This window comes from Podarcis cretensis (genome assembly GCF_951804945.1).
Source record: "Podarcis cretensis genome assembly, chromosome: 17".
Classification (NCBI taxonomy): Eukaryota; Metazoa; Chordata; class Lepidosauria; order Squamata; family Lacertidae; genus Podarcis; species Podarcis cretensis.
The window spans coordinates 15,833,433-15,852,009 of NC_137187.1; the positions used below are offsets into that span (position 1 = coordinate 15,833,433).

General features: G+C 42.6%; 1 protein-coding gene across 7 annotated transcripts in view; it reads left to right on the top strand.

Moving 5' to 3' along the window:
* The window catches only part of PALM2AKAP2 (PALM2 and AKAP2 fusion), a 222,086-nt gene that overhangs the window by 108,978 nt on the left and 94,531 nt on the right, over positions 1-18,577 (top strand). For 4 of the 7 annotated variants that reach the window (XM_079959176.1, XM_079959170.1, XM_079959175.1 and 1 more), the window contains one exon: positions 17,890-17,957. In XM_079959176.1, coding sequence (XP_079815302.1) covers positions 17,890-17,957 — 68 coding nt within the window. Of the gene's footprint in view, positions 1-11,948; positions 12,137-13,538; positions 13,591-17,889; positions 17,980-18,577 lie in introns of those variants that run through there. The other 3 variants (XM_079959178.1, XM_079959180.1, XM_079959171.1) reach the window with 3 other exon arrangements.

Below are 18,577 nucleotides of genomic sequence, written 5' to 3' on the forward strand. Positions count from 1 at the left end.
ATTTTTACAACCTCAGTGACTTCCCTCAAAGTATCCTGGGAACTGCAGACTGGGGAGGGGACTGACAATTCCTTTTCAATCTCTCGTGCCCCTCACAGAACTGCAGTTCCCAGCTGCAAGTCTGTAACGTAGATACACCCTCAGAGCACCTAGATGTTCTTTCAATGATTGCTTGTTTGCAATTCCAGCACAGAAAAACACTTTTCTTTAAGTAAATGTAGGCAGAAAGGATTAGCTTCATGACTGGGTGGCACAATTAATGTTTTCGCCTTAACTTTTGTAAATAAATTTTAAAAATACACAAGGGAGAAAAATCTTCTCAGCATGTTTTCATAGAATTAAAAAAAAAAAAAAGGTAACCTGTACATTTTTTTTATATTTTGTATTTTCAAAGTTTCTACAAGTTCACCTAAGTTTTCTTGAGGACTCCCCTGTCCCCATCCTGGCAAAAATCACTACATCCTTATCTGATTATTATTTTTTTTAAAGAAAGAGATGTAGAACAGAACCACCATACTGACCAAGCATCCCCTTACAGTTAAAGGAGTATCAATACAGAAAGAAAAGAATTACAGGGTTGTTTTTCTCTTTTGGTTTCCTGTGGCTGATGTACTGTATAGTATATGTTTACATTACTCCTCCAGTTTGCCTTTGTGATATTATCTAAATGAATGACAAAATCTAGGTATGATGTGCCATTGGACAAAATGCCTTAGCACTCTCTTCTTTCTCATTCTCTCCCGGAGACTTCCAGCAATGCAGGCTGCGCCCCAAAGCTGTATGAACACAACATTTGCTTTTAGTCTCCTATTCGATCCAAAAAACGGCATGATGTATCTCATAACTAATATGGCACGGTCTGCAAATCTGGGGCCCCTATGTACCTGTGTTTCTCATAGTGCGGTTCTGACTTTAACTGCATCCTATATAGTCTCACAAGTCGATCCTCCCAGCTGCATGTTGGGGCATTGCAGAATTCTGATATAACAATGGGGGGGGGGAGGGAAGCTAGGCTATACAACAGATTGATCCTTATTCCAGTCAAGAGGGAAAATGTGGGCAAATTGTGACCAGCGCTCAAGCATAGAAGCGCTTTTGCATGATCATTTATCAAATATTATTTATTTTTTAAAGGCCTTTTCATTTATAGATGGTTAACAGAAAACAAGACAGTGGCCCATTGGGGCCTTGAATAGTGCATCTGGCAATTCTGGATGCAGAGAGAATTGCATGGTTGTTTTTACTTTCTGTCCCCTTCACAACAGAGGTTTAGGATTACTTGCTAGCAGTGGTGTAGTGTTAGGAACTCATCATGACACACACACCCCATCAGCATCCCAGGAGAGTTCACAGCCATGGCCTCAAGGAAAGTCTAAAAATGCAGGCAGCAGCTGAGGTGATCATGCAATATATATATATATACAGTGGTACCTCGGTTTATGAACTTAATCCATTCTGGAAGTCCATTTTTCAACCGAAACTGTTCTTAAACCAAGGCGTGCTTTCCCTAATGAGACTTCCTGCCGCCGGTGTCCTTCTACCGTTCGGATTCCATTCTTAGACCAAGGGAAAGTTCTCAAACCAAGACGCCACTTCCGGTTTTGCAGAGTTTGTAAACCAAATCGTTCTTTAACCGGACTGTTCTTTCAACTTGTTAGACAGGTTTAACAAAACATCTTCAGCTAGCTGAATAGCAACAGTCAGCTTTTAATTAGAAAGGCAAGCAACCTTTCAAAGAAGTGTTACCATTTAAACTACTAGTATGAAGCAGGAATCCCATCAAAGAAAAGTGACGACATACCCAGCCTCTTCTTCACTGTTTTCCTCATTCTCTTCCTTCCTCTATGCTAATCTGCACAAACTTGGAAGTTTCATTATCTGTCTGTTAATTATTCTGGCAGATTGTTTCTGATCTGAAAAAAACGTACTGGAACTACATTCCTCCGTGTTCCCCTTTCCACTGCACTTCTTCCTGTTAAGAAAATAGTAAAATGATGCAAAGTTTAAAGTTAGTGGAGGTTCAAGCAGTGAAGACATTACTTACTACTAAATGCTGAATGTTGCTGTTTTTAGATGGAAGCTCATTGCTTTCAGATGTTTGCTTTTCCTTGCTACTGGATGTGATTTTGAACTAACTGACAAAAATCTCATGCAATTCCTCTCTTCTAGATTGTTTCAGGGTTCCTTTGCAGTCTGTGCCCAAAATAGTACAGTCAGGATTCTGCCATCTTTAACTACAATTATCTGCCCACCTGACAGCAGGCTCTGCCAAAGTCAGTAAGACATTACATGTAGGAGTAAACACATATAGGATTCCAATGTTCCATCTACCATCTCTCACTGCATAATGTGTAGAACCGCTCTAACTTTCAACTGACTATGCTCCCTCTCTCTCCCTCTCTCTCCCTACCCATCACATCACCCACCCATCAAATTTGCACCTTCCAAAACAATAGGGAAACCAAAATTCACACTTATCCAAACTTTGCTTTCACCAACCAAACAGTGCTGGCGAAGTGCATACATTAGAGAGAAATGTGCATAAAACTAATGCAATGGTGAAAATAACACACTGAAATGCATTCGGTTATGAAAAAAAATGCTTGAAAAAAGATGTACATTAGTCAAAATTGCATGCAAAAATGTGTACATTAGGAGAAATTTGCACTTAAACGCTGGTGAATTTTCATGCAGATTTTCTTTTTTAAAAAAACCAAACCACAAATTGCTTCAAAATGTGGAAAAGTTAAAGTTAAAGCTGGAAATAAGAGATTGACATAAACTTCCATCCCTAATACACACATCTTAATTCATAAATATTATTGAGCATGTAACAAAATATCTCTCTGCTGTAAATAACCAATCTTATTTACGCATAATATCCACCTGCTTTTATAAGAAGACTTTTCCAAGTCCACTGAGAGAGAACTCCTGCATGCCAATAAAAATTGGGATCCATTTAAATTATACTCTGAAAAGAAAATCTTCTGCAAATCGAGCTTTTCAGATTAACTGCATTCCAAATGAGGCTTTTCAAACAGCAATTTGTTAAGCCTTTCCAGGTCAGCAAAATATGCTGATCTAAAGTATCTTGACTTTAAAATGCTACGGCCCAATCCTGCCAAAGTTCAGCACTTCAAAAACCCATTGATGATGGCAAAATTGGTGCGATTTTAAAGTTGGGTTGGATTGAACTCACTATTCATTTAAAATACAGGAACTTTTGTTCAGATGCCCTTCAGTCAACTTAACATCCTGACCTTATAACATTCATTTTGTAAGATAGCATACTTAGAGTGCAGCAATAGCTGGTTAACTGATGTAACTTTAAGCACATGAGCTATCCCTGGTGATAGGCAAATAACATACAGCACAATCCTAAACATGTTTGCTCACAAGTCCTGTTTGTGGGAATATTCAGGGAGGCAAGAGAAGATATATTGTTTATTAATATCCTTAGCAGACTTTCACATTCCCCTTATAAACGCACAGCGGACAGTATTGAATTGTATGTTCCTGGTAAATTCCCTTTTAGTCCATCTTAAAAAGAATAAACATGCCACAATCTTGTTTAAAGTATATAAAAGAAGTTTACTCACATCATCAGTTCACAGTTGGATCCCTAAAGGCAGACTTGGTTATAAATTATATACATTTGGATTTACCCCATATGGGGGGGATAATCCCAGTGACTACAGACTGGCAGTCACTGCAGTTCACACGACGAAAGGAAGATGGAAAAAGAGTCGAAAAGAAGGAAGTGTGCTGTGTGCCTTGCCCTTTTGTTACCTAGGCAGGTAAGGTCACGCCCACCTCTAGTCACATGCAAGAGGAAGGATGCTCCAGGCCAGGAGGAAACAGGAAGTTTTCGACTGGCTGGACCAAACATTCCCCCGCATGTCTTCTCTAGGAAAACAAGGAATGTTGTACTTGACTGCTACTTATGTATCACATCCCACACTGTTGAGTTCAGTGAGGCATACTCCCAAGCAAGTACACATGAGAATGTAGTCTTCAGCACATAGCTAGGCATTTATGGGATCGAAACTACAACAGGATCAAGCATTATATACAGTTTGCATGTCTTCTTTCCCCCCCTTAAAAACGTATCAGTTTGCAATGGCTTGACTGACAGCTTGATTCACAATCCAGTTAAGCCACGCCATCTTTGGAAAAGTCCCCTGTGCATAAACAAACACAAGACTGCAACTTCTGCCCTCCCCAACTGATAGGGCAGCAAGTTACATACCCTCCAACACCAGAGTGAGGCAAATTGGGACACAACCTCAATGGAGGCCACACACACCCCCTTGCTCCACCCCCGTCCCTGTCACTCATGCCCCGCTCCCCTCTCTGGGCTCCCACCCTCACACCTTCGCCTGCCACTGCCGCAACCTCCCCTGCCGCTGCTTCCGTACTTTCGGAAGCGGAGACCGGCTTCTAGAAGTAAATTGGCTGGAAGGCTGCAGTGGAAGGAGGAATAAAAGTGGGCAGCACAGAGGGGGCAAGGTAAGTTGGTGTGACTTTGGGTTCCATTTTTATTTTATTTTTATTTTTTTTGGTCCTGTGCTCTGATGTGAGCCAACTAACACACATGACAGTGCAGGACCAAAAAAAAAAGGCATGTCTTTTGGTCCCATGCTCTAGTGCAGCCAGAGCAAGGGAGCCAAAATGGGATATCCAGGATTGGAATTGGAAGCCAACGCAGCTTCTGTAAATTCTGTAAGTGTCCCACTTAAAATGGGATAGTTGTATGGTTATGCATCACTGGAAAAGTGGGCAAAAGATGGCAGGTTCGGTATAAAATTTTGCATCTGCTAATTTTATATGTGTATATATGCAAATTTAGATATAACTACTGCAATGTAAACAAAAACATAACATTGCTTCCCAGAGCAGACTCCCAAGTAAGTATGCATAGACTTTCTGCCGACCACTACATTTTTATTTGTAAGTCAGTCCCACTGAATTCAAGTGTTTAGCTTGGGAATCTCTGGTTCTCCAGATGTTGTTGGACTCCAATTCTCATCAGCCCCAGTCAGTATAGCCAGTGTTCAAGGATAATGGGAGTTGTAGTTCAGACACATCTGAAGAACCTCATGTTTCCCTTCCCAGGTTTAACCAAGTCCTCCAGTTTGGTTTCCCAGATGTTTTGGATTATAATTCTCATTAGCACTAGCCAGCACAACTGAGGTTGTACACACTGTATAGGCCAAGGCAAGAGACAAATCCATTTAAAAACTGTTTTTCCTTTTCATCAGCAAGTACAAAGCCAGGTCAGAAGAAGGGCAAACACCTAACTTTTAAAATATTTTCTGTGTGCCATAAAGATTTGAATTTATTTTTATTTTTACAAAGCGGGGCTCAAGAAAATGTTGTGTGAGATACAGTTTTCTGGTGAACGTAGAGTATGGGTGAGATTTTTCTTTTTTAAACACGCCCACTTTCTATGTGAGCAAAGGTTTAAAAGATCCCATTTTGCAGAGGAGAGAAAGAACGACAATAAACTGCTGTGCTAACTACTGGATTAGAATTGCTGAAAATAGCTGCTGTCCTTTGTAACCTGAAGTGTACTTTTTGAGACTGTATATGCTTTTTTGTTTTGTTTTCTTCAGATAAAAAAAAAATCAAAGACAGACAGACAAAAAAAATAAAAAGAGATTTCAGAACACTGCCAGCAACAGCCATGCTGTATCTGTGGCTACTTTCTGGGTTTGGTTTTTGGTTTTTTTCCTTCTCTCTGTATAGTATTACAAGTAAATAAAACTGCCTTTTCACTGCACCTATTTCTGTGTCTTTGTCCTCTTTTTACTCTGTAATTCTCACTCCTCCAGATGCTCTATAATCTCCCGACAGTTTTGCATCCAAACATTTCTCCACCCCACTCACTAAAATATCAAAGTACTAACTTGCATTTCTCCCACCCAACTTGCATTCCTGCTGCTGCTTTATTTCTACTCATCTGGAGCCCCGCTCAATGCTCTCACGCCTAATTAACCCTTCACCGGATTTGATACTCTTGCAATCTTTTCCCACTCCCCAATCCCTTCCCCAGGGGTGCTCTGCATAACACACTATGCAGCTCCTCTTGCCACAGTGATGATGTGCTGGAAGTGGGATGGAGAGCAAAGGAAGAGTGAGCAGGAGCAGTCAGAACAGTGAAAGACAGGAGTGTGTCAGCAACCACCCCCGCCCCTCCCCCCAATTTATTTTACTTTTTGGTGTGCACCTAAGATTTGTTCAGTGCAAAGCAAAAAAGACAACGTTACAACGTTACAAACGTTACAAACAGGAACGTTACAACGTTACAAACAGGAATTTGAAGACTTGTATATCACAGAGGTGTACTTGCCAAATTTAGAAGAGGGCTGCAGTTTCCATTGAGGATACACCCAACAGCAAACTTGAATTTGTTGTTGTGTATAAAGTGTGGACTGCCCCACAAATACCAAATAAGACTACATGAGGTGCTTCCAGATGGATTTGCAGATGGATTCCTGAGACATTGGAGATGGGTCATTGGCAAAGGAATTGGGTTGGGGGTTTTTTACAGAATTTTCATTGGAAAGCATAAATTTGGATTAAATGTGGGGGGTATCGACTGGCGTTTTTATGCCAATGAGGTATTGCAGATGCCAGGAGGCGCGGGTGGCACTGTGGTCTAAACCACTGAGTCTCTTGGGCTCACTGACCAGAAGTTTGACAGTTTGAATCCCCGTGACGGGGTGAACTCCCGTTGCTGTGTCCCAACTCCTACCACCCTAGTGTTTCATGATGGGCGTAAAGCCGAATAAACATTTGATTGATTGATTGACACCCTAGCAGTTCAAAAACATGCCAGTGCAAGTAGATAAATAGGTACCGCTGCAGCGGGAAGGTAAATGGTGTTTCTGTGTGCTCTGGCTTCCGTCACGGTGTTCCATTGTGCCAGAAGCGGTTTAGTCATGCTGGCCACATGACCCAGAAAGCTGTCTGTGGACAAACGCCGGCTCCCTTGGCCTGAAAGCGAGATGAGCTCCACAACCCCATAGTTGCCTTTGATTGGACTTAACTGTCCTTTACCTTTACCTTATTGCAGATGCTACAAAATGCTGGCATGTGTGAGGAGCACCCATCTGGAAGCACCCTTAATCCAAAAATGAAGAGATGGTTACGAACATAAGAATTGCCCTGCTGCATGAGATCTTTCAAGCACAGCGTTCTCGTTCAAAGAGTCACCATCTTAGATATCTCGGGGGGGGGGGGGCAGTCAAGAGGCTGGTTGTAATCCTGATCTGGATTAGGAAGAAAGGTTTAACTCTTTCCCCTCACCCCTTTCTTGTCGCATACCATCCTTGAAGCTATTTGCTGCAAAGAAGATTTACAGGTGCAAATAGCCCCTTCTTGGGACTCCATACACACTGTGCCTTTAAAGCACATTCGAATAACATTTTCCCTCAAAGAATTCTGGGCACTGTGTTTAGTTAAGGGTTGCTGGGAATGTGCTTCAAATGTGCTTTAAAGGTATGTGTGTACGCACGTGTGTGTGTGTGTGTGTGTGTGTGTGTGTGTGTCATTTTTGGTGGTGCAAGAGAGAAAGGGTTAACCCCATCTTCCCACTCACATCAGAGTGAATCAAAAACAGCTGCAGAAAAAGTTAGGAACAGCAACAACAAAAAGACAGCTGCACAAATAGAATTGGTTCCAAATGTGTTTGGAGAAAACTCTTTAATCAAAAAAAAAATTTAATGCTTCATGTCAAAAACTGCCTGGGATGCATTTTTCCCTCGAGCTCACCTAAGTGAGCCAACTCTCATCTGTGCAGCCATCATTTTTGGTTCCTGGCATCTCCCCTTTGCAACCACCCCCACATTCAATCAGCCCCTCTCCAGCTGCTTTTTCACACTTAACATAACACATAGTTGGGCTTAAGATTTTTGATATAAACTAGGAATAGCTTAAGGGACATGGGTGGCGCTGTGGGTTAAACCACAGAGCCTAGGTCTTGCTGATCAGAAGGTCGGCGGTTCGAATCCCCGCGACAGGGTGAGCTCCCGTTGCTCGGTCCCTGCTCCTGCCAACCTAGCAGTTCGAAAGCACGTGAAAGTGCAAGTAGATAAATAGGTACCGCTCTGGCGGGAAGGTAAACAGTGTTTCCGTGCGCTGCTCTGGTTCACCAGAAGCGGCTAAGTCATGCTGGCCACATGACCCAGAAGCTGTACGCTGGCTCCCTCAGCCAATAAAGCGAGATGAGAGCCGCAACCCCAGTGTCGACCATGACTGGACTTAATGGTCAGGGGTCCCTTTACCTTTACCTTAGGAATAGCTTGCTGAAACCTTAGATCTGGTTGAGGAAGAGCCCATGATCCCCAAAACCAGCACATGCACACACACACCCCATCAGCTATTTTCTCCAGATCTAGCTTGGTGGGTCACAAGCTATAAAGCAGAAGTAGCCAACATCATGCCTTCCAGATGTTGGACTCCAGTTCCCATCAGTCACCATGGTGATGGGAGTTGTGCTCCAGCAACAACTGGAAGGTGTTATATTAGCCATCCCTGCTCTAAACCCAAATGCATTAAGAGTGCAAATAGAGATTTTTCTTCTTATTAGTTTTGTTTAAATTTACACCTTCCTCTAAAGGAACCCAGATTAGCAAACATGTTAGTGCTAAAACAATACACTTCAAACTTCTATAAAGAAGTTTAAAAACTCCTAAAACTCCTAAAAATAATCACCTACTGTCAAATCTAATAATATCAGGGTTACCAGGGACAGGTCTTTCTGTCATCAAATGCCTGGATAGATTAAAAAAAAGTTTTTAAATTCCAGCTTAAAGTTAATACTGAGGGAGACTGATGCAGCCAGCTATTTTGCAAAATATATTTCAAAGAAGAAAACTTAAAAAGGAAGTTGATAACAGCTGGATTTTTTTTTTAAATGCACTCACTACGTGAAGTTATGCATCCCACCCGTAATTCTAATTCCCACAACAAACAAATTTAACAGTACAGCACATGTAATTCTAAGTTTATAATCTACTTGATCCAGCTCAAGGGGACCTGACTCAATGGAAGGTACACACTTCAAAATGACACCAAAGTAAAGAGGAGCAGTCATGTTCTTTGCATATATGTGCAGAAATATAGTTTAGATTGATCTTCAGACCAAGGTCATCTTCCCATTGCCCATGCTGCTTGCAATAACTGAGATGCCACCAGTATGTTCAGTGGCTCCTTAGAGGACAATATGTGTGGCCTGCCCACAGAAGACAACGGAAGGTAAGATGGAAGAGAAACAAATGCCACATGCAGACTCCTTGTTGAAAAAGAGGAATACCATATTTTCCCATGTATAAGACAATGCTTTTTTTGGGGGGGGAGTCAAAAATTGGGGTCATCTTAGACATGAATGGTGAATGCACAGGGGTAAAAAATAAAAATAAAAACCCACTACAGTGGTACCTCTAGTTACAAACTTAATTCGTTCTGGAGGTCCATTCTTAACCTGAAACTGTTCTTAACTAGAGGCGTGCTTTTGCTAATGGGGCCTCTTGCTGCCGCTGCGCCACCAGCACACAATTTCCGTTCTCATCCTGGGGGAAAAGTTCTCAAATCGAGGTAACTCTTCCAGGTTAGCGGAGTTTGTAACCTGAAGCATTTGTAACCTGAGGCATTTGTAACTCGAGGTACCACTGTACTTAGCTTCCTGCGGCTGCCATGAAGAAGCTGCTGGAACCAGTTCTGCCAGCCATTTAAAAGCGGGTCGCTGGGGGGATTTTCTCATTTATTATTATAATATATATTTTTTTGCAAATACAGTGGTACCTCGGGTTACAGACGCTTCAGGTTACAGACTCTGCTAACCTAGAAATAGTACCTCGGGTTAAGAACTTTGCTTCAGGATGAGAAGAGAAATCGTGCAGCTGCGGCAGCAGTTGGAGGCCCCATTAGCTAAAGCGGTACCTCAGGTTAAGAACAGTTTCAGGTTAAGAACGGACCTCCAGAACGAATTAAGTTCTTAACCCGAGGTACCACTCGGGTTTGGGGATTGGGGCTTGCATTATGCCCACTCGTCCATTTGCCCCCAAAAAGCTCAACAACTCTCCACCTCTGCTACTGCCCTTCTGGATTTCCACTTCTAGAGATATGGCAACCCTAAAATATTGATTTCTTAATTCTAGGTTAAAGGGGGGGGGGGGAGGTTCCATCTTATACACAGAAAAATATGGTATATCAACCAAACTGAGGACGAATTTATACATTCAGCCGACTCAAGTGGTCAAGCTTTGGCTGGACTCTTCCACATATTTTGGCCAGACTGATCCATGAAGGCTACACTATGGGGCCCAAGTTCAGGGCTGTATGCTGCACAGCTCAGCCTCTCCCCAATCACCACCCCCCAAAAGCCCTCTGCGACAGGAAACAGCAGGGATGTTCTAGGAAGGAAACTGCTGGGTTGCAGCCAAGGCACTAGATGCCCATGGTCTTAATTTAAACCTTTCCTCAAAGAGCAAGAGTGGCAGCAAGCTCAGCCAATCAGCTAATTAAGTTAACATGGCGGGAAACATGGAGGGGTATTGACTATCTCAGCACTTCCCCTTGCATGGTGTGGTAGCAAATAGGCTTGCTGGCCCTGGAGAGAGATCAGTGTGACCAAGATGGCAAGCAAAAGGTAAGGGGGGAAAGCCGGTAAGTAGCAGCAGAGAAAAGAGTGGGGCAGTCAAGGCAGGAGGGCACATGGCAGCACCTCTGCAGATAGCTATATAATTTTAAGGGCTTTTCTTGCAGATGGTAGTGAATTCACCAACGACATTGAGAACACAGCATGGAGATAATGAATTTCTAAGTTTGATGACTAAGGCGAGAGTCGTAAAAATGGGTGTCAGCAGACACAAGCCTATAAAAAGTTCATATATATTTTATTGCAACATGTTTTAATGCTGTTGGTGATTTTGAAGAGGGAGAGCATTGTTTCTGTAATAGATATAATGTAGCCAGGTGTCACTTATCAAAATACAGCCCTTGACAATGAAGGACAGCTTACATAAGTGCTCAAAGAGGGAAAAGTAGAATTGATCTCTAACTGAGGGAGGCAGAAGTATGCTCCAAAGTATTCAATATGAAAGGTTTGCTCTGAGACCAAGGGGGTTTCTGTTACTCATTTCACAATGTTTCCAAGAGAATAGCAACGGAGGCAGCATAATTTCATTTATAAACATAGTTCTTTCAATCCAAGTTTATCCAGAGTCTAAACTACCATGCAGAGTAACCCTAGGCATGTTGACTCCAAAGTAAACCCCACTCTGCACCTTGGGGCTTACACCTAGGAAAATGGACATAGGATTGCAGCCTCAGGAAATGAGCCTCAGAGCATTCTGTATGGAGTTTCTATCATTATGCTGCATAAATTATGTTATTAATGTTGTATACCATCCTGAGATCCATAGCTGTCAAGCGTCCCTTATTTGGCGGGACAGTCCCTTATCCCAGCGCCATGTCCCGCTGCTGTCCCTTATTGATGATGTCCCTTAAATTTCCCGGGTTTCAAAGGAAGCAGCTCCTCTCCCTCCCTCCCTGCTGGCCAGGGAGGAGGGAGGCTCCAACTGTGTTGCTTGGCTGTGTTGCTCACCCAATAAGGAGTCTAAGAACGACTGGGGGGTGGAGCTTGCATGCCTTGTGCCGATCAAATTGACCGCATTGCCTGGGGACTCGCCTTTGCTCAGCGCTTCCCAGCGGAGAAGTGACTGTGGTTTTCCTTGCTGCGTCCCCTTTGCCGGGTCGCTGCGCTGTGGGAACCACTACTTGAGGCTTCATTTGGCTGCTGGTTGACTAAAATCCCTTATTTTGGCTGCTGATCCCTTATTTTCGAGGCTGCTGGTCCCTTATTTTCAAATCTGTAAGTTGACAGCTATGCTGGGATCTTTGGACAAAAGGTGGTATATAAATCAAAATAATCCATGCTATTTTTCTAGACAAGGAGTTGCTGGAACTCACCATGAACTTCTCCCTTGTGGGGAAGTTTAAATGGCTGCTGTGTCAGTGAGTCTGTTTTCACCAACTTGGCAGTCCTTTCAGTACTGTTGCCGCTTTCGGGCAGATGGTCCTATCCTGACAGGAGCCTGGGCTTTCATGGCAGCACATCATTGTGGGGAAGGTAGGATTTTGGCTGTGTTGGGGGCTGCAGTGCTCGTATCAGTGTTGCAGGCCTTCAAAAAATAAAGGGGTTTGGAGGCCCAATGTCACTAGTGTTGGGCCCCATCAAGGTCTGTGGAAGGGGTAGCAAGGCCAGAGGGTGATCCAAGGGGAGCAGGGAGCAATTTGTGGGGTTTTGTGCCTCCCTCGGAGTCCGAGCTGGACAGCAGCACCTAGCGGGTTTCAGAGCTGCAACACTTGCTCAGGTATGCTGCATGCTAGTGCCAAATCTGATTCCCCATTTCAATTCAACAGCTGAGGCTGTGCCCATGTTGCCCTTAAAAAATGAAAGAAAGAAAGCTGAACGTTGTTGGGGTATACATGCAAAAATTGTCCCCACTGCCAGCAGTCCCTGCAATGTATAGGCCCATCATTGGTGAAGACCATAGCTCTAGCACGGTAAGGCATTTCCAAGTAGACCTGGGTTGAAACCCTGAAAAGTGACTTCTAATCATTGTCAACGACACTGAGTTAGATGGAGCAATGGTCGGACTCGGTCTAAATCGCTTCCTGTGTCCTTATGACACATACATGCAACTCTCGTCCTCACACGGCAGTCATTTTGCTAGTCACCTAATCCGCTTGGTCTGTTCTGTAGTTGCTGAAAGAAGAAAAGTAGATCTTCTGTGCACGAGATCTCATTGCTAAAACACGCTAACACATAATGGCTTTGAAATAAAAGGAAGCAACCGTTATCGTGGCCCTTTGTGGCCACTTGATGAACTGAAGAGGCAGGTTTTCAAAAGATACTCAGCGCCATGAATGCAGGGATCCTTTCAGAGGGTATTTTCAAGCCACAGAAATACTTCAAAAGGGTTTCCCTGGCAACTTCTCTTTCTTTTCTTTTCCTCCGCTTGCAACGCCTTCGGAAAGAATAAGCAACTCTATAGTGTGCAGATTATCTCAATTGCTGTTGTCAGTAGCTCTCACTGGAGCAACAGCTGCAATCAATATCTCTGGCCAATAAATATAGCAGGTAATGCTGTTGTATTATCAATGGAGTAGAAGCACATTTCATTTTACAGTCACAGAATATTTGATGGTGTGATGTCATTAGGTGCCTGGTTAGACCCCAAAGCATTTAAAAAATAATAATCTTATTATTAGTCACATAGTGCTTCTGAGTGTTCAAAGCATTTCACACTTGTTTTCTCAGTGAACCTTGCAGCAACTCTGTGTGAGGGTTCAGAGACTGAATCAAGGGGAGGCTATGGGAGAGAGAGGCTTGCCTAAGTCATCTTCATGAGCGCATGGCACCAGTGGCATTTCATGTGTTAAGCAATAGTAATTAAGAATAGTTTTATTATTTATATTCCGCCCAATGGACACCCCCATGACAAATAATTCCAGCCAGCTGAGAGACAACCAGTAAGAAAGCCATGCTCCATGGAGCAACTTGCTGTATCTCAACCAGTGGTAGGAAACTTTGAAGATCTAAGCATGTATGTGGGGTCTTAAGGGAAGAGATAAACATTGGACTATCAAAATGCACTCTGCGTTGGGCTATCTTTGAAAGTGACTCTGAAGGCGGCCCTGTTTAGGGAAGTTTTTAATGTTTGATGTTTTTATATTTTGCTGGAAGATGCCCAGTGTGGCTGTGGAAACCCAGCCAGATGGGCAAGGTATAAATAATGAAGTTAGCAGCAGTAGTATATTCAGGTTGCAGGTTACTTAGGGCAAGGATGGGGAACCTGTAGCCCTCCATTGTTGGATTATCACCTCTGGCTATTGGCTGTGCTTGCTGGAGTCCAACATCTGGAGGGTCACAGTTCCCCCCCCTCCCTGGTTCAGGGTATTAAAAGTAAATTCCAGTACTTGGCTCTGAAGTGAGTTGCAGGTCAATGCAGACGCTATTATAAAGGTGTCTGTAGTCTTAAAAAAGGAAGCCCTTGTGACCATGATGTGAGGCAGGAAGTAGAGAGTTACCTTCAACCTAGATGTTCCTCCATTGCTAGGTGCTTTCTGCAGTAGACTAGGGATGTGGGTGGCACTGTGGTCTAACTCACTGAGCCTCTTGGGCTTGCCAATCGGAAGGTTGGTGGTTCGAATCCCTGTGATGGGGTGAGCTCCTGTTGCTCTGTCCCAGTTCCTGCCAGCCTAGCAGTACGAAAGCACACCAGTGCAAGTAGATAAATAGGTACCGCTGTGGTGGGAAGGTAAACGGTGTTTACGTGCACTCTGGTTTTCTGTCACGGTGTTCCGTTGCACCAGAAGCGGTTTAGTCATGCCGGCCACATGACCCAGAAAGCTGTCTGTAGACAAACACCGGCTCCCTTGGCCTGAAAAGTGAGATGAGCGCCGCAACCCCATAGTTGCCTTTGACTGGACTTAACCATCCAGGGGTCCTTTACCTTTACCTAGACTAGGCATGCTAAAGGGCTTGCACTCTCTGATCACTCCACATCGCTTGGTTTAGCTTATAAACCAATATCTAAAGTGACAAAGCTGCTGGATTTCTTTTTAATAAGTTAACTCCTTACACAAAAGTCTTCTGATGAAATCTTTGATATCATAAAGGTAACTGCTGATTGAGCCTTTGGGAAGATCTCATCAGACCCTCCAAGTGTCCCTATTTTCCAGGGACAGTCCCGGATTTACAGAAGCTGTTCCGGTTTCTGATTTGATCCCAGAATGTCCCACTTTTCCTTAGGACGCCCCTATTTTTATCGGAGAAATGTTAGAGGGTATGGCACCATGCAACCCCCAAGCCAAGGAGATAAATAACTTTTTGAAGACATCTAAAGACATCCCTGCATAGGGGAGTTTTTTTTATGTTTATAACGTTTTATGATGTTTTTATATATGTCGGAAGCTGGCCAGAGTGTCTAGGGCAACCCAGTCAGATGGGTGGGGTACAAATAATAAAGTTGTTGTTGTTGTTGTTGAATAGGACCCTCCCTATTTTCATCAGAGAAATGTTGGAGGGTATGATTCTTCTTGAGTGTGTCCTGTGGAGTGTCTGGAGTACATATGATGAGAACAACATGACTGCATTCCAGTCCAGCTGAAATATCTGAATACTCATCAGCAAACACACCTTTTCAACATTTATTGGTATAAGTGGTGTTGTCCACACATACATAAAAATCATAGGGTCTGATGTGTCACAGGCTTGTGTCCATTTGCTCTTAGGATAAATTATGTTTGGTGTTACTCAGTGGCGAGGGAAATACACTCTGCACCTGCTCAGAGGCATCTCAATCTACTCTTAGTTCCTATGTGGTATTGTTGAGCTTTGGCACTGAAATAGATGCCAGGTCTTAAAAGCTCACATCTTAGGGTCAAAGCTCTTGTGCCTATTTGGCTTAGCTCTTCCATCCTTTGGATGTCACAATTGACCCCAAAGGAGTATAAATAAAACTTTCCCACTGTACTTCACCAGCAGTATATAATCCTACCCAGTAAAGGATTGTTTGATGGCGTTTGAAGACAAACACACTTTCAACGTTTGATTAAAATGACCTTGGAGACAATTAGGACCCAATTAAGGTGAATGAGCAGGTGAAAATCAACTTGCCCAAGGTATTTGGGTAGTGAATGATCCCCACGTGTTTAAAATTGCCCTTAAATGACACACTTGCTGCCTTATATTGATGTGGAGAAGGTGTTGTCCTTTGTCTTTTTAAATAATAAAAATCATCCCTCCCAAGTGATTTGAGGGATGTGCTTCAGGAAAATATCAGCCCCCCCAATACCATCCTTGTATTATCAACAATAGTGTTACAAATTCCATATTTTTTTTAAAAAAATAATAAATCTAATGTTGACCCTCATATATGTTTAATAAAGGGAAGGGGTTGTAAGCATGGGAGTCAGATCTGGCCAGTCCTCAGTCTTAACTAGCAGGCTCCTTGCCCTCTTATTGGGAATCTGCTTTGCATTTGAGGAGATAGAATCATAGAATGGTAGAGCTGGAAGGGACCACAGGGCCATCTAGTCCAACCCCCTGCGATGCAGGAATCTCTTTGCCCAACATGGGGCTTGAACCCACAACCCTGAGATCAACAGTCTCCCGCTCTGCCAACGGAGCTGCTACTACCTCAACTCTGTTTCCATTCTGTTGTCCCCTCTCTCTGATTGTTGCTGCCCCATCAGCCATCCAAAGCACTATTCAGGGCTGAAATCAACAGTGAATCAAATGAAACAAGTAAGTCAGCAGTGTGCTCAACGTAAGGGAAGCTAGCGAGTATCAAAAGCTGCCCAGCTAGCTAGTGCTGATTGAGCTGCCCTACAGGAGCTACGCCTCATTTAATTTCCCTGCAATGTGGCCGGATGAAAAGAGAGCTGAAATTGACATCAGTAACATGCGCTGGTGCTCGTTCAGCCTGCAATTTTTGAAATTAATCTGTTTAGATTTCTGATTCTATGGTCCATGGTACAGGTGTTTGTTTGTTTGTTTGTTTGTTTGTTTGTGTGCTTCTACCAACTTTAAATTTTATATGCTTCCTTATTTTCCCTTAAAATGTTCATTACAAGTTATAAAAAGCTTACAAAGGTTTTTGTAAGCCTTTTAATGCCAGACTCTCCAAACCACAATTGAAAATAGGACAAATAAGAGTTGTGATGAATGAAATAAAGGCCATATGTTAGGCTGTTTTATTTCATTTTCTGGAATAAGTTCCATTAGAGTTTATAAAGAGAGGTGCAAAACTTAATACCAAATATATGTTTTTATCCAACGTTAAATATAATAAAAACATGGAGGAAAAGAGGAAAAGAAAAGGGAAGGAGGAGAAAAGAATTTAAAAGAGAGACTAGAAAAGAAAAAATACAGAAATGAAAGAACTTCCCATTCTTCATCTGTCTGCTATATATAAACAATTGTCACTTCATCTGCCCCAATATAACACCCAACAAAACCATTTTCTATAAACCACATTATCTTCAGTCCCCAAATCCATATGTAAGGGTTGCCATGTTTCAAACAGTGCAGTCTGTGCATTTTAACAACCATGCTTCCATTGTTGGTAATTGTGAGTCTCTCCATCTTTCTGCATACAATAGTCTCACTGCCGTAAACATATATTGAAACAAAGTTCCATAGTCCTTTTCTAATTATCTATCCATAAGAACGAGCAGGAAGAGCTCTGGTTTGGGCATACCCTGTGCAGCTTTCATCCTTTTTCTTTTGCACAGCTGTGTCCCATGCATACCACATGACTAACCTGGTTTTGAAACTCCCCTCCCTTAAAAAAAAAAAAAAAGAGCTTCATGTAGATTTGCAACTGCTGCAGTTTGAGAAACTGCAAGTCTACAGCTATCATGGCTGTACAAAACTAGTACAGTGGTACCTCAGGTTAAGTACTTAATTCGTTCCAGAGGTCCGTTCTTAACCTGAAACTGTTCTTATCCTGAAGCACCACTTTAGTTAATGGGGCTCCAGCTGCTGCTGCGCCTCCGGAGCCTGATTTCTGTTCTCATCCTGAAGCAAAGTTCTTAACCTGAAGCACTATTTCTGGGTTAGCGGAGTGTGTAACCTGAAGTGTATGTAACCTGAAGCGTATGTAACCCGAGGTACCACTGTATAGTGCTTTGGATAAAGGCAGGCCATCATAATTTTTGGGTCAGCCCAACATATCTGCTAATATTACTCATTCTGCTTGTTTTTAATATGTACTACTGATTTCTGTTGTTGCACTGCTGATTTCTGTTTGGTTTTTTAATGGCCTATGAATAGAACAATTTTTATCTTTAAAAATATATATTTCTTCACAGAAACTAAGGGATTTAATGTATGGCCTGAAGAAATAACGGAAAGCACTGAGGTGGAAGTGGAAGCCACGGTGAGTTGATATGAACCTTCTTGTAAGTCTATGAATGTACTGTATGTTTTCCTAAATGCCCTATGGCAACCAGTATTGAGTAAGGGGCATTTTTTTGCCTTGTAGCTTCTATAATATTACAATCTGGATGTTGAATAAAGAGTTAACTTCACTGTCAACAGAGATCTGCTGACCTGCGTGTGACTCCAGCCCTGACAGGGTTCCTATTTCGGTTTTAGTTGTGTTTTATATATATTTGCTGTTTTTGTTTTGAGCTGCTTTTAATGATCTGTAGTGTACATCGCTTTGAGCAGGTTGTTTAGAAGGTGATTAATAAATCAATGATGATGATGTTGATGATGATGATGATAGGGCTTCTGGCACTCACGGCTTTGATAAGACATATATCTCCTTCCTCTCTCTGTAGATGTGGCCCAGAAGTTTTAAGAGGGAAGCACAATTGTTCTCTTGCCCTTCCTGCAGAACAGCCAAAGCCGCACTCACACAAACATCCATTTGCAGGGCACACAGTGCTGTCAGTTCTCAAACTGCTGATTGCTACCTGAGATATTTTAAGTGCTCCACTTTTTCTCTGAAGGGAAACAACTTGGGAATATTGCCAGCTACTGGTTTAAGCCTCA